At 37.5% G+C, this 20,645-nt stretch overlaps 2 protein-coding genes and 1 pseudogene across 23 annotated transcripts in view; 1 reads left to right on the top strand and 2 right to left on the bottom strand.

Annotated features, from left to right (window-relative positions):
• The window catches only part of WDR19 (WD repeat domain 19), a 172,412-nt gene that overhangs the window by 92,765 nt on the left and 59,002 nt on the right, over nt 1–20,645 (top strand). For 4 of the 21 annotated variants that reach the window (XR_012021662.1, XR_012021655.1, XR_012021625.1 and 1 more), the window contains 2 exons: nt 710–851; nt 3,605–12,289. The exons of 7 other annotated variants lie outside the window; for them this stretch is intronic. The gene's annotated coding sequence lies outside the window, so the exon portion shown is untranslated. Of the gene's footprint in view, nt 1–709; nt 852–3,601; nt 12,290–14,046; nt 17,561–20,645 lie in introns of those variants that run through there. 10 more of the 21 variants (XR_012021657.1, XR_012021614.1, XM_072807310.1 and 7 more) reach the window with 4 other exon arrangements.
• Nucleotides 1–20,645, bottom strand: part of RFC1 (replication factor C subunit 1) — a 72,879-nt gene that overhangs the window by 4,535 nt on the left and 47,699 nt on the right. The window contains exons 9-22 of one of the 2 annotated variants that reach the window (XM_072807378.1): nt 19,906–20,183; nt 17,367–17,474; nt 14,960–15,139; nt 13,677–13,781; nt 10,619–11,018; nt 9,076–9,188; nt 7,682–7,796; nt 6,407–6,516; nt 6,073–6,210; nt 5,837–5,932; nt 5,634–5,732; nt 3,880–4,034; nt 3,637–3,754; nt 1,800–1,945 (exon numbers count right to left, since the gene is read on the bottom strand). In XM_072807378.1, coding sequence (XP_072663479.1) covers nt 1,800–1,945; nt 3,637–3,754; nt 3,880–4,034; nt 5,634–5,732; nt 5,837–5,932; nt 6,073–6,210; nt 6,407–6,516; nt 7,682–7,796; nt 9,076–9,188; nt 10,619–11,018; nt 13,677–13,781; nt 14,960–15,139; nt 17,367–17,474; nt 19,906–20,183 — 2,161 coding nt within the window. The remainder of the gene's footprint in view (nt 1–1,799; nt 1,946–3,636; nt 3,755–3,879; nt 4,035–5,633; nt 5,733–5,836; nt 5,933–6,072; nt 6,211–6,406; nt 6,517–7,681; nt 7,797–9,075; nt 9,189–10,618; nt 11,019–13,676; nt 13,782–14,959; nt 15,140–17,366; nt 17,475–19,905; nt 20,184–20,645) is intronic. The other variant, XM_072807381.1, reaches the window with a different exon arrangement.
• On the bottom strand, nt 18,148–18,213 carry LOC140624019 (U4 spliceosomal RNA; annotated as a pseudogene).

The raw sequence follows: 20,645 nt of genomic DNA, 5'->3' as shown, positions 1-20,645 counted from the left end.
TGTACTTCCATTTTTAAAGATAAACTGAGATCTATAAAAGTTCAAGGACTTAGGGTTAAAAATTAAATAGGAAGGTCCTAATTTATTCTAAAAATTCTGAATTCATTATAGATGTCCTTTGATGATGATAATGTCCTGTATATGATTCATTAAGGAACATTCATGGAGCAATTTAATGTGCTGGATGAGTAGGCCTCAGTTCCTATCACCAGATATGTTCGGTCTAACAGGAAAAGGGGACAGACATACAAAAGCACAGCCACAAAACAAGATGGAAGTCCAATGCCAATGATCTATGAAAACGGTGGGGGCATCAAAGATGAATACCTACCACCAGGGCACAGGGATGCATCACCTTTTTTAAAAGCAGAGGGCAGGGAGTAGAAAAGAGCTTAGAGCCAGGCCTTGCACTTTGACCACGAGCAGTGGGGAAAGCAACCCCTTCCAGTTTATAGAGGCCATAGACATCCCTTGGCTCATGGTCTCTTTTCCCATCTTCAAAGCCAACAATGTAACATCTTAGAATCTCTTTCCCTCTCTGACTAGATACTGCTGTCTCTCTTTTATTTCTTTTTGGTAAAGATCCTTGTAATTACACTGTGCCTGCCCAGATAATCCAGGAGATTCTTTGCATCCTAAGACAGCAATAAATGTGTGTTATTTTAAACCATTAAGGGTTTTTTTTTTAAAGATTTTATTTATTTGACAGAGAGAGAGAGAGAAGAGAGCGTGGCAGACAGAAGAGAAGCAGGCTCCCTGCTGAGCAGGCAGCCCAATGTGGGGCTCCATCCCAGGAGCCCGGGATCATGACCTAAGCTGAAGGCAGACTCTTAACTGCCTGAGCCACACAGGTACCCCTAAACCATTAAATTCTTAGCAATTTGTTACAGCAACAATAGGAAACTAATACAAGAGTGGCAAAAAAAAGCGCCATGCTATAGGCTAGGAAGAGGGAACATAGTCAGAATTTTATAGGAACAGTAGAAAGGAAGCATTTCAGTTCAGCTTCAAACAGAAGTTAAGAGTGGACCAATGTTAACGAATATTCCCTCCAGAGATCAGAAAAAAAAAGAAGACTACTCAAGTAGTTCTTTGTGGTTAAAAATAAATTCCTAAAGTTCACTGAATATTTGGGTGTGTGCACATTTTCTAAGTTTTTCAACTTTAACAAAATTGTACCAAATAACAAGAATTTTTGGACTTCATTAAACTTCTCCAAACTTCTTGGTTTTTCAACTTTAACAAAATTGTACCAAATAACAAGAATTTTTGGACTCCATTAAACTTCTCCATTAAACACTGATTTTTCAATCATCTGCACATCTGCCTCCTGTTGTTATATGCTAAACTGTGTCCCCGATCATAAATGACTAGTTCAGTTTATTACTAGGATAGGTAAAAACTAGTTCATTTATTTAAATAGTCTCTCTTTCTTCCTATTAAATTATTTGGAAGCTGAGACATTATGTATCCCTACAAGTAATAGGTGTAGTCACAATAATAAATAGTAGCACTACCTCAGATTTACATAGCTTCAATATTTATCTTAAAATTATGGCACATCTACCAACTGTGCTCATCTTCAAAGTATCCTTTTAAATGATAAAACAAGTATTATACCTATTATAGATAATAAAACTCAGGCCCACAATATATAAGGAACTTATCCAGGGTCATTTATCTAGTTAGCAATAAAATCACAACTAAAACACAAATCTTTTAATTTACACTATCCTCACTGGATAAAAGCTAAATATGCTATACTGATAAAATGCCAGACATGAACTAATACCACTTACCTGAGACTCATGTGCAGTGCTAGATCCTGTACAATACGATCGTGTTTGCCGGTAGATGAGTGCTTCCCTAACCAGCTTGGGAAAGTAGGAAACTGGGTCATGTACCCCCTCATTAGCTCTCCAGGAAGAACACTGGCATAAATGGCCTTAAAAAAAAAAAAAAAAAAAAATCAATTGCAGTCCACAATCTGAATTCAGTACCAAGCTGCTTCCTACACAGCTGTTGGCTTCTGAGTCGTTTCTGGCAAACGAAGCCACACTGTCCTAGGCACCTAATTCCAGGGCATCACACCCCTTCCCTCTGTCTCTCATCTGTTGGTAGGGGAAGCTACTCCCAGAGAAAACAACAGATAAGTCCAAAACACGTTATGGCCCTGAGAGAGATCTTGCTAACTAGGTCTCCGCACCAACTGACCCCAAGAAACTTGATGCACAAAGGATTTTAAGAGGAACATGACTGTCTTTAACATAAACTATTAACAGCACAGGTAGATCAAAGCATAGAAAACTGAATAGAGTATTAAGTAAACCGACACTAGAGAAAAGATTTTTATTTATTTTTTAAAGATTTGATTTATTTATTCATGAGGAGGGGGCAGAGAAATAGGCAGAAGGAGAAGCAGGCTCCCTATAGGGAGCCCAATGCAGGACTCGATCCCAGGACCCTGGTATCACAACCTGAGAGCCAAAGGCAGACGCTCAACTTCTGAGCCACCCAGGTGCCCCAAGAAAAGATTTTTAAAAAGGTATTCTTGAATATCTTCTTTATCCAGGGCTTATACTTTCTTGAAGTTGGAATTACACATAAATTTTGTATCCTGCTTTATTCTAATAATATTCTCTCATAAGCATTTTTTCATATTAGACAATCTTTTTTTTTATATTAGACAATCTTTATAAATAATTTTAAGGACTGCGTAATAGTCCATCAAGAGTATTTATCATAATCATTCTCCTATTGCTAGACATGGAGATTTTCTCCAATGTCTTAGAGTATCAAAACTAATATAGTATTTTTGTACAGCAATCTTTTCCTATGTTTAAAGTTATTTCTTTAGGATAAATTCTTAAAGGTACAATTTTTAGTTTAAAAAGTGAACACTTGGGGATCCCCAGGTGGCTCAGCAGTTTGGCGTCTGCCTTCTGCCCAGGGCGTGATCCTGGAGTCCCAGGATCGAGTCCCACATCAGGCTCCCTGCATGGAGCCTGCTTCTCCCTCTGCCTGTGTCTCTGCCTCTCTCTCTCTCTCTCTCTCTGTCTCTCATGAATAAATAAATAAAATCTTTAAAAAATAATAAAAAATAAAAAAATAAAAAGTGAACTCTTGTAAAACATAATAGAAAGGATTCTTTACATCCAGAATGCATCTTTATTTTTTGTTTTCCAACAATGTATAAGTAGAATTAAGAGAGGAGGAGGCCTCCCAAAAGTCCCTTGCTTATTATTACTCACATATCAGCTGCTGACCTGCCCTGGTTGCATTACTTCAACTAGGAGAGCCAAAAAATGACAAAAAAGAAATGGACTCTTAAGGTAAAGCAGAGCAAATAAAACTTTTGACTGACATCTTACTTACGTCAAGAATCTAATGTTCCTATTTCCCTATGTCAATTTACATAAAACATTTTGAAACCCTGAAAAATAAGGCTTTTTAAAAAATTTTTATTAAGAAATCACAATTGTGACCACAGAGTGATTTAATTTAGAACAAGACTTTATTTTTGCCCTAAGAGCCATATGTTTATCTGGTATTTCAAATAACTCTACGAACTAAAAAGCTATTTTGTTCTCTTTAACTAAAGCAGAGTCTGCATTTTAAGGAGAGCCCTGTGCTTACCTGTGTAGGCAGAAGACTCCAGTTTTGCTTACTCCGGATCTGACGGTCCACTAGGTCACCATCACATATGCTATCTGCTGCTCTGCTTAAAAGCATCAAGTGCTTTTTCATGTCGCCCCTGCATAAATAAACCAGTCTGGATTACACCACTGTCCGTATCTCATACCCCTCTTTCCCAGGTATATGGCCTTCGCTGTGCCAGGAGGGTATGAATTCTATCCCTCACTAATTCTGAACACTCACCCTGCAGCTACAGGTTTCACATGTAAGTAGTTCTCCTGGACGAAGAGGGGTGCTATTGAATAATCATGAAAAAAGAGATCTGACTTATCCACAAGTGACATGTGAGCGGTCTCCTCTCCAGCTGCAAACACTTTCCGGGCAACATCAAACGGGCCCTAAAAAAAGGGAAGGACACACCTAATAGAATGGCCAATGTCCAAAATACTGACAACATCAAATGCTGGCAAAGATGTGGAGCAATACGAACTCTCATTTATTGCTAGCAGGATTGCAAAATGGTATAGTCATTTAGAAGACAGATTGGCAGTATTTTTTACAAAACTACTCTTACCATTCCATCCACAATTGTCCTCCTTGGTATTTATCCAAATAAACTGAAAACATACTACACAAAAACCCTGCACATGGATCTTTACAGCAGCTTTATTCGTAACTGACAAAACTTGGAAGCAATCCAAATGTCTTTCAAAAGGTGAATAAACTGGTACATCCAGACACTGGAATATTATACAGCACAGAAAAGAAATGAGCTATAATAAGGCCATAGAAAATATATGGAGAAACCTTAAATGAGTATTACTAATTCAAAGAAGCCAATCTGGGGGCCCCTGGGTGGTAGTTGGTTAAGCATCCAACTCTTGATTTTGGTTCAGATCATGATGTCAGGGTCGTGAGATAAAGCCCTGCATCATAGAGCCTGTTTAAGACTTTCTCTCCTAACCCCCTGCCCCTCCCCCAGTCATACTCGCTCACTCTCTCAAGAAAGAAAAAAAGAAAGAAGCCAACCTAAAAAGTTTATATACTGTATGATTCCAACTACATGACTCATTGTGAAAACTGATGCAACTAGAGACAATAAAAAGATTAGTGATTGGGGTGCCTTGGGTGGCTCAGTCAGTTAGGCGGCTGAGTTGATTTTGGCTCAGCTCATGACCTCAGGGTCATGAGATCAAGCCCTGTGTCGGGCACCACACTAAACCTAAAGTCTGCTTATCCCTCTCTCTCTGCTTCTCCCCCCTGGCTCATGCTCTCTCTCTAAAATAAATAAATAAAATCTAAAAAGATTAGTGATTGTCAGGGGTTGGAAGAAGTGATGGATAAACAGGAGGCAGTGAAAGTATTCTGTGTGATATACAATGGTAGATAAAAGCTTGATACATTTGTCAAAACCCATGGAAGCTGTATCAAGAGTGAACTAACCCTGATGTAAACTATGGACTTTGGGTGATAATGATGTAGGTTCAACTATAACAAATGTATCACTCTGGTGGGGGTACTGATAGAAGAAGAGGTTGCAGGAGTCTGGAGGCAGAGAATAAGAAGGGAAGTCTTTGTACTGTGTGCTAAATCTCACTATGAAACTAAAACTGCTCTTAGACCTCTAGTTTCAAGTTTCAGACAGGTTATTAAATGATAAGCCATTTGAAATAGATTATTCTCAAAGTTCCAAAACTTCAAAACATGAAATCTATACATAAGGGACTCTGAAAAGGCCATTTTATAACTACTGAAGCATGAATATAATTTAAAACTTCTATATCTCATAATTTATACATAATATATGCTAACAAACAGTCCTTGAAGAAAAATTAATCTGAACTAGAAAATCTTTTATAGCAGCTGTCTTTCTTATTATAAATATCCACAGGTTCAATAGGCGTTATCAAGGAACTATAATAACTACTTCTATTAAGTTAATATGAACAGAACAAGAAATGCTTTAGCTTGAGAAAGTAAATGGAAATTTATTTTACCAGTCTGATATCCTTTTTGGCTCTATGAGAATCAGCCTTGGCCTGGTCATAGGTTAGTGCCTTACTGCGTGCACACCACATACTCAGATTGTGTAAAACCTAACAGAAATCATAAATAAGACATGGTCAAGGTGAAACTCTGAAAAGTCGAAGGCATTAATTCAAAAGAATCAGCAACTGTTAATAATACCTATCCCATTTACCTGTCTGATATCTTGATTGGCACCCAAAATTATTTCATTCATAGCCGGAGGCGGGATCTTCAAACCCTCTTTAAATGCAATAGACATCATAGCACCCTGAAATTAACAAAGGGGAATCGTAAATTTTTTTAATTCACATAATCAGGTATTTTTAAAAAATTTATCAGATACTTTTAAAAACTGACCAAAAAGTAAAAAGGATAGTGTGATGGAGAAAAAAATTCCAATCATCATACCTTAATCTGTTCAACTCGAGGTCTTTGAAAACGAAGATCAAAACAATAATGAACCAAAGAACGAATCTTAGGATGATTTCTATCATTGCACATGCAAATAATGGGAATTTTTGTATGTTTTATCAGGCCAATTAATTCCTGAAAGGCAAATTTGCAACACAAAAATAATTAAAAAAAACAATAATACTACACAGTATTTTAGGTTTTGAAAATTTCAGCAAAATGCTTTAATTGTAAATATCACAGTATAATTAGTTCTTTAAATATTAAAAAAAAAAAAACCTACAACTAAAAAATCAACAGTAAAACTGCAAAACTACAGTGCTTTCCTTACCTGAATTCCTCCCCTGTCCTCATTGCCTGCCATGCCATCTACTTCATCCATGATAAGAGCATGTTTTGAGCCTACTGAATGGGCTGCTCCATCTGACCCATGTTGAGAAGCTATGGGATGCAACAAAAAAGAGCAATTGCTCAAATACTGCTGCTTTATTAAAAAAACACATAAACATTTTAAACTGACAATACAGAGGTCCATAGTACAAAATGCAAAAGGTACAAGCATATGCAGATGAAAATAAATTCTCCCTCCCACCTTTGCCCTCTCAGGTATCCCTATACATATTAAAAACATATGTGTGTAAAAATACACATCTTGGTTTTATCATTCAATATATTTTGGTGATTTGTTCCTTATCTGTAAATATAGAACACCTCATTTTTTAAGGCTGTTTAACAATATCCCATTTTACACATGTATCATAATTAACCATTATCTATTAAAATACGAAGATGCTTCCAATCATCTGCTATTATAAATCATACTACGTGAATATCCTTATATATGTAATTTTGGATATATAGAAGTATATCAATTGCTAAATTCCAAGGCTAGAATTTCTGGGCTAAAGGGTATGTATAATGTCACTTTTGAGAAATACGGCCAGACTACTCTCCAGAGTAGTATCAATTAACACTCCCACCAACCAGAGTGACGTTTCCTGAGCAAATCCTTTTAATAATGATTTGCTACACCACTGAAAATACCAAGAATTCAGGTGATCATGCAATAACGACTTTAGGTTCTAAACCTGCACTAGTGAGTCTGTAGTTTGAGCATCTTATTTTTCCAATCAACTCTGGCCATACTAGACCACCAGCTATAGCCAGAAACATAGTGGCACCTTCATAGTTTCTTCTCCTCTGCTACTATCTTTGCCTATATGAACTCTTTTACCACAAATGATCCTCTTCCATCCTTCAAGATCTGTCAAACAAATGTCACCCATTATCCTGGCTTTCCCTAGTGCTTCAAATTGAATCACTTCATCTACAGGCCTTTATTACCTCACTCATCACCCTGAATTCACTATGAATCCTCTAAAATAATGTGCAAAAATGCATAAACATATCCATATATGTACTTTAACACATTCTCAGAAACCTCTAAGACCTGAAAAAAAGGTGGGAGGACTATTGTCCTGTAAGAGTTCCATCATTAGCCCCAGGATTTAGCAGGGTGCTTGGCACATAGTAATGTTCAATTCTGGTTTCTAAATGTTGAAGTGAACTTGAAAAACAAAGAAAAACAGTTCAAATACCCACATACTTGAATAAAAGCCTGTGATGCTGGTATTATTCAGTGATTCAGCAACAACCTCCTTCAAACTATTCTTACTCCGAGTATCACTCGCATTCAGTTCCACGTAGCTATATCCCAATTCCTAAACAAAATATTGGAAACCATTACTATCACAATGCAAATTAACTCTCCCAAAAAACAAGGCAATTAATGAAGAAAGAGGGCATAAAAAAGACAAAGATGATATGATAATATGCTTCATAATATAAAGAGATTTTTTAAATATATACATATATACCACACATACACAAACATAAGTTCGGTCTTAAAACCATAGCTGATAAATCACTCCTCTAGAAGCGGTTTTACTAATAAGTTTGCTTCTTAAAGTCCTATAAAGAATTAAATACACCCATCCCAAGATTTTAATATCAGATATAGAATTAATTATAAGATACCAAAAATAATTCTTGACTCTTCAAGATAAAGATAAACCATTCATTATCAAACCATCCCAATACACAATCTTCTTACCAAGCTATGAAAAATCAAGTTATTCTGGCTCATTTCCCAAATTTGATTAAATTGATCATAAGCATTATAAAATGCCTTAAAGCAATTCCCCTCCAAAATAATGATAATAATAAAGGGAGAAAAGAGTCATGTTCACAATTTGTAGAGACCAGGAAAAAAAATTTTTTTTGTTTTTTTTAATATTTATAATAGAATAGAAAATATATAGCCGTTATACCAGCTAAACATTTATGCTCAAAATATAAAACAGGGACAAAACAAAACCACCAGCTTATAAGACAAGGGTTGGGAAATCCAGTAATAAATTTAAAACAAGCTTAAAAATCCCTCATTTTATCATTCTGATACCACTTTATTATTTCACATTCTGATACATGAACTCTGGTTTGCTCTAAGGACTCCTCCTCTCTCTGTCTCAATAAGGAAGCCGTAGAGACCAGAGCAAAGGCAGGCTCAGACTACCCGAGTTCATACTCTGCCACCAGCTTCCTCTGTTAAGCCCATTTCATTTGTCACATGAGGATGGTAAGAATACGTATATTCAGTACAAAGGATTTTTACAAGAATATATAAGATATTTATATCCATAAGAGTCTATAAAGACACATTTATATTACCTAAAAGATAATGCATCCAAGGGCTTATTAGCACATTGCCTGACACATACATAAATATGACCTATTATTTTAATTATCAATATTAAAAAAGGATGAAAATGACAAATATCCCCATAACCAAAGTAAATTCTAACAGTTTGACTTTAGAAAGTATACTACACAGAAGGTTAAAATACATATACCACAGACCTACTAACACACACGTGTCTATCTCCTACACATGCCCATTCCTGGGTTAGCTTTCCAACTGCACTATAACAGAACACTCACCTGACAAACCAAAGAAGCTGTGGTGGTCTTGCCAACACCTGGAGGGCCTGAGAGCAGCGCTGCTTTAAAACTAGAGCCATCATCTTTGCCAGCAAACTTACCAAACTTTGCTGCTAAGAAAAAAGAAGTTCCAGAGTGTTAGCCTACGTTATCTAAGAGAAATGCAGGAATGGCAGGAATCACTGTGCATACACTGAAAATCAAGCACAGTCCTCCAGTTTACTTCTAAATTTGTAGAATATTTTCTACAAACCATAAACGAGTTTCCAGATCATTTAGTGAAATTCTACTGCCCACCTCACTTATACCCATAATAACACACTACAACTAACTCTGAAATTCTGATTTAAAACCATAATTTTATGAGTTTCCTATTCTATAAAAGCACAGGTCAGGAAGCAGAGTATCTGGGCTCCAATCCTAACTCCAGCTATCCTAATTCCACCGCTCACCAACTGGGAGAAGTGATTTAACCTCCTGGGCCTATTTCCTCCTTTGTAAAATGAGGGTAACGATGGCAATGTGCCTGGCAGAGATATTGTAAAGATAAACATTCTGATCGCAGAGCCAGATGCCTCAATAAATGTCAGCAAGCATCATCAGCTACATGATCACAAAAACAATGAATTGAAGATGGTGTGTCTGCAACTATCCTGTAGAGCCCAACTCTAGAGCATTCTTCTCCCCTTATCCCATGCGTGTCTGACACATCAGGGGTGCTCAATACATACACGATGACAACATTGGCCAATGTCTAGTGACCAGCTGGACATGGACAACCCAGTCATCACCACAGGAATTCAATGTGATGCTCACTAAATTTTGCCTTATTTCTCACACAATATCCTCTAAGGCTGCTGGTGAAGCTCAAGAAAACACTATTAACATCACAGATGAAACCTCACAGAAACTGAAACCTCAGTTTCAATAATACCCTGGACATTAAATACAGATTTGTACTGTTCATTTTGCACGACAAATACACGGTAAAGAAGCACAGAAACCAGAGCTCAGACCTGCTAAAAGCAAACACTGCCAGGATTTTTAGGCAGCCTACTCTGTAAGCATGCTTTGGCTTTTAATTTGCACACTCTGCCAGCCCCCAAGTCTCCTTGGCACTCTCAGTGGCTCACTCACACATCTTCGAACCTTGGTACCTGTATTCTCTCCCACACAATGCTCCTCCCTCCCTTCACCTAGCTAACCCCTAGGAAACTTAGTTTCCAAGTCTTTGCTTAGCTCTCCCTTCCTCCACACACTCCATGCCCTTAGCACCTTACGCTGACCCCTATACCAGTACTTGGCACAACATATCTTAATTGCTGGTTCATCTATGTCTGTGGCTAACTGAGCTCCTTGAGGGAGACGGTTTTGTTCACAACAGCACCTCTGAGGCCTAGTACAGCACTTGGACTCAGAGCAGGTTTTCAACAAGTGTTTGCTGAGAGATGAACGAGACAACTATTTTACTTTCTTACGTATGTGGAACTGAGCAATTACACAGTGACAGACACACACAAAATGAACGAAGCTGTAAAATCACCGCGTTTCTTGTCTTCAGAGGGACCCCTGTGCCAATTTTGGAGCCAGCGTAGGAGCTTGTTGGCACAGCTCTGGTCACCTTGCTGTCCAATTATGGTCTTGAGAGAAGTTGGCTTATATTTATCCACCCAGAGCAAATTTTCCACTTTGTTTTCACTGCTGTCACCGGCCAAATTCCTAGCCCGGCTGTCGTCATTTGTCTCCTCAGCCACCTGCTCCTCAAAGTTCAGGCATCTCCAAAGCACACTTGTTTCCTTTTTTACGGACTTTATAGAGCTGTCCTTCTTGGGAGTAAGTCTACTTCTTTTAGATTCTGATTCCTTCTTAGTTGGGCTAATTTTTCTTTTTCCTTGGTCTTTTTTTTGAGGTGTTCTTTCCAATTTGGACTTTTCTTTCTTCATCTTTAAAATTGGAAAAGTGAGGAAAATAGAAAGCTGATAAGATACACAAAATGTCTATCCTGCTAACTGTACTCTCTAGGGCAACTCAGGATATCCAAATGAGCCACCCAACGTGGGTCTCACTTTTACAATGAACCCTGCTGCTGTGGAATCACCACTTTCCCAACTTTATAAAAATTATCAATAAACACACCAAAAAGCACCCAAATGCAATTTTTTAGGTGAGAACATATCAGTTTACAAATGATAAGTATTCCATAATCAGCCTGAAATCCAAGGTAAATTTTTTTCTAGCTTTCTGATTTATTAAAAGTTAACACCTCCACAAAAACTTGTACCCAAGTATTCACAGCAGCATTATATTTAATTATGATTATAAATTAATTACAAAACTACATTATTATTACAACCAAAATATAGAAACAACCCAAAATGGCCACCAACTGATGAATGAATAAACAAAATGTGGTATGCATACACAATGGAATTTTAATCACCAAAAGAAAGGGAGCAAAGTCCTGACACATGTATTTCAGTGCAGTTGAACCTTGAAAACATACTAAGTCAAAGAAGCCAGATACAAAGGTCACAAATTGCATGTTTCCCTTTAAAATGTCCAGGACAGGCAAATCCATAGAAACAAAAAATACAACAGTGGTTGCCAGGGGCTGGGGATGAGGAATGAGGGCTAACTGGGTATGGGGAATGATGAAAATGTTCTAAAATTAGACACTGGTGATGGCTGTACAATTGTGTGAATATACTAAAAATCTCTGACATACATTTTAAAAGGCTGGATTTTATGGGTGAAAGTCTCAAAAAAGAAAAAAAAAAAAATATGCCTCTTTGCCAGTGAGTGGATGCTGAAAATTAGTGGATGAAAGTTTGAGGAGAAATAGGTTATTAGCATAGTACTAACATGGTCTCCAAGATATTTATCAGTTACAAACGGGAAAATAGTCACTTTACTAGTGGAGAAACCAGTCAGAAACCAGTTTAATCAAGGTTAACCTCACTAACAGGAAGACATACTGACCCAGGGTCATGAGATCAAGCCCCAAGTCAGGCTCTGCACTGGGCATGGAGCCTGCTTAAGATTCTCTCTTCCTCTCCCTCTGCCTGCCCCCACCTCTCTAAAAAAAAAAAAAAAAAATTAAAAGGCATATTAACATACATAATATAATGCATTGAGGACAAAATACCACTTCTGTGGAATTCCTGCCAAAAATGTGTAACTTCAAATCTAATCATAAGACATCAAAAAACACAAACTATGAGACATTCTACAAAAGAACTAACTAGTACTCATCAAAAGTCTCAAGTCTGGAGGGTGCCTGGGTGGCTTAGTTGGTTAGGCACTGGACTCTTGATTTCTGCTCAGGTCATGATCTCAGTGTCCTGGGATCAGGACCCTACACTGGGCTCTGCCCTCAGCATGGAGTCTCCTGTCCCTCTTCCTTTGTTCCTTCGCCCACCTACGCTAGCTCTAAAATAAATAAAATCTTAAAAAAAAAAAAAAAAGTCTCAGGCCAGGGTGCCTGGCTGGCTTAGTCAGCTAAGCTTCTAAGCTCAGTTCATAATCTCAGGGTCATGAGACTGAGCCCATGACAGGTCCTGTGCTCGGTGGGGAGTCTTCTTCTCTCCCTCTCCCTCTGCTCCTCTCCCTGTTCATGTGCACATGCTCACTCCCTCTCTAAAATAATTATCTCTTGAAGGCCATAAAAAGACAAGGAAAGGCTGAGGAACTGTCATAGATTGAAGGAGATGAAGAACAGACCACAACTAAATGCAGTTTGGGATCCTAGAAAAGAAAAAGGACAATTGGGGAAAAATGTGAAGTTTGAATAACACCGGTACTTTTAATTAATAGTATGGTATCAATGTTAATTTCCCAGCTTTGATAACTTCTGGTTGGTTATGTAAGTAGCTCACATTAGGGGACACTGGGTGAAGGGCCAATCCCAATAATTCCCCAAGACTGTTTAACTGCAATAAGTAGGAAGATCACCTCACTACCTGGGTGACAGAGCTTGGGGACATTAAAGCTGGACCACTGGCACCCTTGTGTCCTGTATGTGGAAAAAGTCCTGAATAGAGTGGAAATGAATGAGGACGACAAAACAGAAAACAGCAACAGAAACTGAAAGAGTCCTGAGTCTGTGGTCTCCAGACCCAGTAGTTCTGACATCAGACGCGGCCAGCCCACAATTGAGTATATGAGACAATTTTTTTTCCTTTTTGCTAAAACTAATACGGGCCTCTATCCTGAGAAAGCCCTAATAAGTTAATAAATTCTAAATGAAAAGGACATAACATGCTGGTATCTATGACATATCCTTCAAAGAACTCTTAAAAGCAATAACCTTTGTATAAATCACTGCAAGATGTGGAAAGTTTAATAAGTAGATATGGTAGGTGCACTATATTGTGCTCTCGCTCTCTTCATACTCCTTTAAGAAAGGTAAGAAAATACACCAAAGAAGACAGTCTAAATCAAAATCCACCCGCTCAGAAGGAAATAAGGTAGGTTCATCTGTGGTGGAAAGGGAAGTTAATCTTTTAGGTAACAGGCCTGTAGCCACTCACGAAACATCTCTATGAAATAAGAAAGTTGTTATATATACCAACTGAAATAAATCAAGTTCATTTTATACAAACCTCAGCTTCAACTGCTATTTCGTACTTAGACTTCTTGCCTGGCATGGTTCGAATCAGATTTAATAGGCCATCTTCATCAATAATATTTGTCCCCAAGGCTGCTGCCTATTGATTAAAAATACAAATCATTAAAACCATACCCTAACCATTACCTTTTGTCAAAAAAAAAAGAATGATAAGGGTCTGTTCATAGGTGAACACCACATCTGTAAATTAGAAAAACTGGAATATAAGTTTTAAAAACCATATTCATTAAAAAGTACCATTAAAAAGAGAAAATAAGAGATCTATCCCCTAAGAGTTATGAGCTGGCAATGGAGGCATCACATTACCACTTCTGTGGGTTGCTTTATCTTTTCTTCTACCCTAGGAGGCACAAAGCCACTCCAGGCCTTCCAGGATGGACTCGTCTGGAAGATTTTGTCTTCCCCCACCATCTTCTCTGTTAAAATAACTCCAATGTGTCCACCTCCGAGTGAAGAATTACGATTGAAAATCAGAAAAGTCCTCATCCTCCCCAAACTCCCTTATAAGCTATGAATAGCAGCCATATGACAGCTCTGGCCAATGAGACTTAAGGGGAATTCTACAAGAGGTATTTCCAGGAAAACTCTTATAAAGCCAATCACAACAAGTGTGACATCATGCCATGCTTCCTTTTTCCTGCCTTAAATGGGGACCTGAATGCCTACAGCTATAGTTACCTTGTAACACAAAGCAAGGTGCACAGAGACCAAAGCTAACACAATCAAGATGTCACAGATGGGGAATGGAAGTAGCCTAGCTACATCACAGAGCTGCTGGGCCATCCGCTGCAACTGCCTATCTCTGGGATTCTTGTCAGGTAAGAAAATAAGCAGCTATTTGCCAAACCACAGTTATCAGATACTCTGTTACTTGGCTAAACATAATTTTCCCCAACACAAAAAGAGCTTTCAATAAACAAAACTTAAGATGGAGTCTCACAGTAGCATATATAGAAGTATTTAGGCCTAGAAGAAAAAGAAAACTGCATTTGCTTCTATCTTTGAAAAATGATCTAAACTAGAATACTACACTGAGAAATTCAACTGAACAGGAACTATGCCTTCAACTGGAAAGCCAAAATCCTGAAGTTGAAGCCAGAGTACTTCTGCAGAAGAAATAATATAGGGATGAAATTACTTTTCTAATTTTTCTCTTCATTTAATTCTGTGTAGAGGGCATTACTACAAATACTCCCAGTAAGAGCCTGCCAAGGCAAGCAGACTATCTCACTGTGTCAAAAAGATAGCAGGACCCACCTTATCACTCTTGGACTGTCCACTATCACGACCCATGACAAGGTAGTTTGTTTTCTTGCTGACATTTCCTGTTACTTTTCCCCCATAACGCTCAATTAGAGACTTGGCCTCATCTCGTTCGATGGACTCCAGCACTCCTGTGATTACAAATGTAAGGCCTTCCAAGCAATTTTCAGCTCCCTAAAAACCAAAATGTTCAAGCAGAGAGGAAATTACATGGTAACCTTCCAAAGAAATATTTGGCATCAATACTGCAGGAAGTTGATTTTTCTCATTTGACATCATAAATAATCTCAGCATGAAAAATTTGCAGGAAATTCACAGCAAGTAAGTAGAACCTGAAATTAAATCCTGAGAAATTCTCATGTAGGTTGCATTTAAAAAACTTAAAAAACCAGCAATGAAAAATATCTATCCACTACACTTCACTAAAGCTTATGAATCTATTCATACTACTCTCATGTCTTTTTAATATTTAAACCACTAGTTAATTTGCAAAACTTTAAATAAACTAGATAAAATCCACCTATAGAATTTCTTGTTGTTAAAAAAGAAAGATTTGATTCTAAAAAGGCTAAGCAAGTTTGAGCTCTTGCCCTTCTCTCTGTGTGATAGTAAATCGAACAAACTGTAAGTAACTTAAAGGCAAAATCATATTATCTCTTGATTAGAAAGATAACTTAATATACAAAAGATACTAGCCAAAGAGAACTGGATGAAGGAGACACTTAATCTTAATTGGAACTATGTACAGTTATAGATTTTTTCAAATTTTTGCAATGGTTCAATAAAATAACCAAGGAAAATGAAAATTATGTAAAAACCATTCCAAGTTACTTATTACCCTTTGAACAGAGAATTGGGATCAATATAGATTTAAAACAGGCCTGAAATGAAGAAGCTAAGCAAATATCAAAGACTACCCCAATACAAGTTCAATCTTTCACCATCCTGCTAAAGAATCTTTCTTAGTGGGGGGAAAAAAGCTATGAATCTGCTTGGAGAGAAAAAGTTTGATTAACGACTCAAGGTCCCTTCAAGCCCTATGATTCTAGGATTGAAATAATCTTGTGAACAATAAGGTATTTAAATTCTTCTCAACAAATTCAAAATGACCCTGGGAAAGTCCAAATGCAAGCCTCTATCCCACACCCTAATCACCTATCCTGAACTATCAACCATTGTGGCTCTGAATACCTATTTTACAACCAATCTCAGCATTATTAGCCTCTCGACCAAACTCTTCTACTCTAGAACATGTGGGACCAGCAACCTACCTAATATCCTCAACCTCTACTCAGTATTTCCTCCACCATCTTGCCTTCATTGAGTCCCCTAAGAACTTCACTTTGCCTAAAGTCCTCTCAAGCAGCAGCACTTGGGTGGCTCAGTCGGTTCAGCATCTGCCTTTTGGCTCAGGTAATGATCTCAGGGTCCTGGGATTGAGCCCCACATTGAGCTCCCTGCTCAGCAAGGAGTCTGCTTCTCCCTCTCCTTCACCTCCTCCCCCAGTTGTGCATGTTCTCTCTCTCAAATAAATAAAATCTTTAAAAAAAAAAAAGTCCTCTCGGGAGCTTGCTGAGTCTTACAGTCTTTCTTACACCACATGCAAGAGGCAGGGCTGACATCCTCCTCTAGCCTCCTACGCAACCCCGCAGCCCTGTAAGGTTCATCCTCATCCCTTCTTTATTAGGGGAACTACTAATCTCCATTTGTAATCTGAATCCCCTCCTCTCTACCTTCTCAGAAATCTTCTATTACATTTGATTATCCTTCTCTTTCTGGTATACCTTCTATCTCCCTTTCTGGTGGATCCACACCTATCAGCAAAAAGCTCTGGTTTTATGACTACCATATTCCTCAAAACTGAGCCCCTCCAGGGTTATTGGTTACTTAAGGGAAATTTTTTTCTAATAGTATCAAGCAGTAATTCATACTATAAATAAAAATCCCTAATCACAAAGATGGTGACTAAGGCTTTTCTGTTAATTTTTTTTTTTTTAAGATTTTATTTTTTTAAGTAATCTCTACACTCAATGTGGGGGTTGACCTCACAACGCTGAGACCAAGAGTCACAGTCCACTGACTGAGCCAACCAGGGACCCCTCTCCATTTTTTTTTTTTAATTTTTATTTATTTATGATAGTCACACAGAGAGAGAGAGAGAGGCAGAGACATAGGCAGAGAGAGAAGCAGGCTCTATGCACCGGGAGCCCGACGTGGGATTCGATCTCGGGTCTCCAGGATCGCACCCTGGGCCAAAGGCAGGTGCTAAACCGCTGCGCCACCCAGGGATCCCCTCCATTTTTAATTATAAATTCTCTACTGCTATGAACATAGTGAATACATGCACGGACCCAGGGACCAGAGGCCCTAACAAAACAGCATGCCCTCTTAGCACTCATACCTTTGGTATTTCTTTGGAGCCCAGGGCTTTGGGGCCTTCTCGATTTAAGTAGCTTCGATACGCTTGATAATTTGTGCGTCTCTTCTCAGAATCTTCAGGACTTATAGACTTTGGGGAGAGGGGGGGAAATTGAATAAAGTCATGCAAATTCATGTAAAATTCAAAATACGTATCAATAAATACACATTAAGTCACTTCTGTGTTTGGTCCTGAAATTAACATTTTTAGCTAAGCTATACAGTACTCCCCAGTATAGATAAGCCTGGCTTATAAACATCCTTGTATCAGCTCTTCTCAAGCCTTTTGACTCTCTAAAGGCACATATGCAAGGGCAGATTAGGTACATAAACCAAGCTGCTAGCACCAAGAGAAGAAACAAAAAAAGTACATTTCAAAAATTCATGTGAATTTCAAGTTCTTTTCCATAATATAACCATGTGTATTTTAATGAAAAAAATTAATTTCCCCCCCAGGTATACTTGATCACACAAGAAGATATCTCATGTTATCCTATACCCTTGCACACCCCTAAAGCAACATAAATGGCCCTATACCTCTGAGTATAGGAGTACTACAGGCTGACGATTGAGGGCTTCCTATACACAGCAGGTTCAAACAACAGGCAAGCTTTACTCCAAAAAGTAGACACATTCTATATGCCACCACCTCCTTTCTAGGTTTAATGTCTCCTATTCTGTTTCTCTCATATAGACCTCTGGGTCTATCTCAGAAAACCGTGGGGAAACTTTTCAAACTATATATCCCTGGACTCACTCCAAGGTTCCGTTAGCAATAATCGCACCTCGGATAAACCTCATTGGCTACGATACTGCCACTGCGCAAAGCTACTCCAAGTATCTGATTCAGAAATATGGGATATGGCTGGGGCATGTGTATTTGGGGGAAAATGACCGTAATAATTCTGATTTCAGAACCAGTACAAGAAAGGTCTCTTGTTTTTTCTACTTCCCATTTCATATTCTTTCAACTTATAAGCCAGCTCAAATCCCTTTGAGAATAAAAATATTACTTTTATACAAATAAATTATTTTAATCAATAAAATAAGTAAGCTGCTTTGGTTATAAGCTAAGTAAGCCATTAGAAGCTGCTAGACTCTGTTTTAACAGTGGTTCTCAAATGCTGGTGGGCATTCATATCCATCTGAGCTTATTAAAATACACTTATTCAGACTACCAAGTCATATATTTAATAAGCTTCAAAGGAGAATCCAAAGCATACCAAAATGGGAAAATTATTTATTTATAGCATTGATTCTATAAAAAACATAATTATGATTTATAAACCACTTATAAAGTAACTTTGAAGCACATCCATTTATGAAGTCAAAATTATTTAACCCGGGTAGACTGAATTTATTAAATGCTTTGATATTCCCAAATGCTAAAATAAAAGTTCTAAGTCATTTCTATTCTAACTTTGAAAAATAAGGTGAAGAATAAAGCAACATTTAAAGGTTTCTTCTCCTTTAATAAAAATAGACTAGCCTCTATAAAATGAACATGTTTAGTATGCCTGAAGAAAAACATTCATCTACCAGATAAGCATTTAGTGAAAAACAATCTGAAACCAAATGTTAATTGTTCCCTCAAGCATATTTATGAGCAATGGCCACAAATAAAAGCATCTAGAAATCACCATTTCACTATTCTGCACAAAAAAAAAAAAAAAAGTGATAAGCAGTTAAAATGGACAATATTCTACTTTTAACTCAAAGTGCATTAAGAGGCTTGAAGGAACAGTGGTTTCTCATTATGAATCTAACATGGGTCCAAATAGAGATCTTAAGAAATCATCCAATTCTCAAATATATATAAAAACAAAAATTTTGAAAACTATACTGCATTATTTCATTGTTTTTTGCCTTTCCAAATGATTTCATTATCTCAATGCTGTTATACAAGAGCAAAATGGGGTACATTCAGGACAAATTCAAATGATTTTAATAATAACAAAAACATAGCACTTATTATGTACCAGGCACTGTTCCAAAATTCCAATACTAACTCAGGTACTATTATTACCCCTATTTTACAAATGAGGAAACCAAAGCAGAGAGAAGTAATACATCTGCTCAATGGCAGGGCTATATGATCTGAAAATGGCTCCAGAGTCCATGCTCAAAAGCCACCATGTTATTATATTGCTGTTTTGTTTTGTTTTTACCTCAGAGGAACTGAATTAAAAGTTGGCTCTGCTACTTACTAGCTGGATGATCTTGGAAAAGTTCCTTAACTCTTTCATCAGCCTGTTTCCTCATCATTAAAAACTATCACGTTACAGGGTTGTTGTTAAGATTAAATGAGATATCGTATGTATTACTGCAATATCTAATACAGTTTAACACTCAATAAATATTGGCTAATTTAGCTACATTAATAAGCTATATTCTGCAAAAGCATCTAAGTCAGATAGCTTAAAAGTACTACCATGACTTATAAAGCTAAAAGTAAACTTGAAAACAGTCAAACCCAAGCCAACACATAGCCCCCAAATGATAAACTTCTAGAAAATTTCTACCTCTTTTTTAGCTGGAGAACTTTTGGGTTTCTTAGGAGTCTTTGTCTGTCCTTTTAATTCAACAGCATTTTTTCTTTTTGAAGTCATAGGCTCTGTTTCTTTATAAGAACTCTCTCCTTTTTTTTTCAAAAGGGCCAACTTGGAACTGGCTTTTGGAGAAGTTTCTATTTTGTGAGGTGATGACTTCAAATGTTGCTGAGATCCTATCAAACTTTCACATTTAGCTTGCTTCTTAGGACTACAGTTCTTCCTGCCATCTGAAAATTGTTCTGTTTTTACTAGAAAGAAAGAAAAGAATATGACTGTTGTTTTGGAAAAAAATGATACTCCAAATCAAGACCTTTTTTTCAATAGTAGCACACAATATGGTGATCTCTTAATATTCATATTAAGATTTTAGTTCTTGAGTCTGGCCAAGGAGGTGATTAAACAGCTCAGCTTCTCTTAAAAAAAAAAAAAAAAAAAAAAGATTTTAGTTCTTGGGCAGCCCAGGTGGCTCAGCGGTTTAGCGCCGCCTTCGGCCCAGGGCGTGATACTGGAGACCCGGGATCAAGTCCCGCGTTGGGCTCCCTGCACGGAGCCTGCTTCTCCCTCTGCCTGTGTCTCTGCCTTTCTCTCTCTCTCTCTTTCTCTTTATCTCTCATGAATAAATTAATAAAATATTTTTTAAAAAGAAAATCTTAAAGATTTTAGTTCTTTATACAGAACATTTATTTTTAAAACTTAAACATTTGTACATT

Source organism: Canis lupus, chromosome 2, assembly GCF_048164855.1.
Source record: "Canis lupus baileyi chromosome 2, mCanLup2.hap1, whole genome shotgun sequence".
Lineage (NCBI taxonomy): Eukaryota > Metazoa > Chordata > Mammalia > Carnivora > Canidae > Canis > Canis lupus.
The sequence above is the reverse complement of the archived record's forward strand: the minus strand, read 5'-3'. Positions and strand labels throughout refer to the sequence as shown.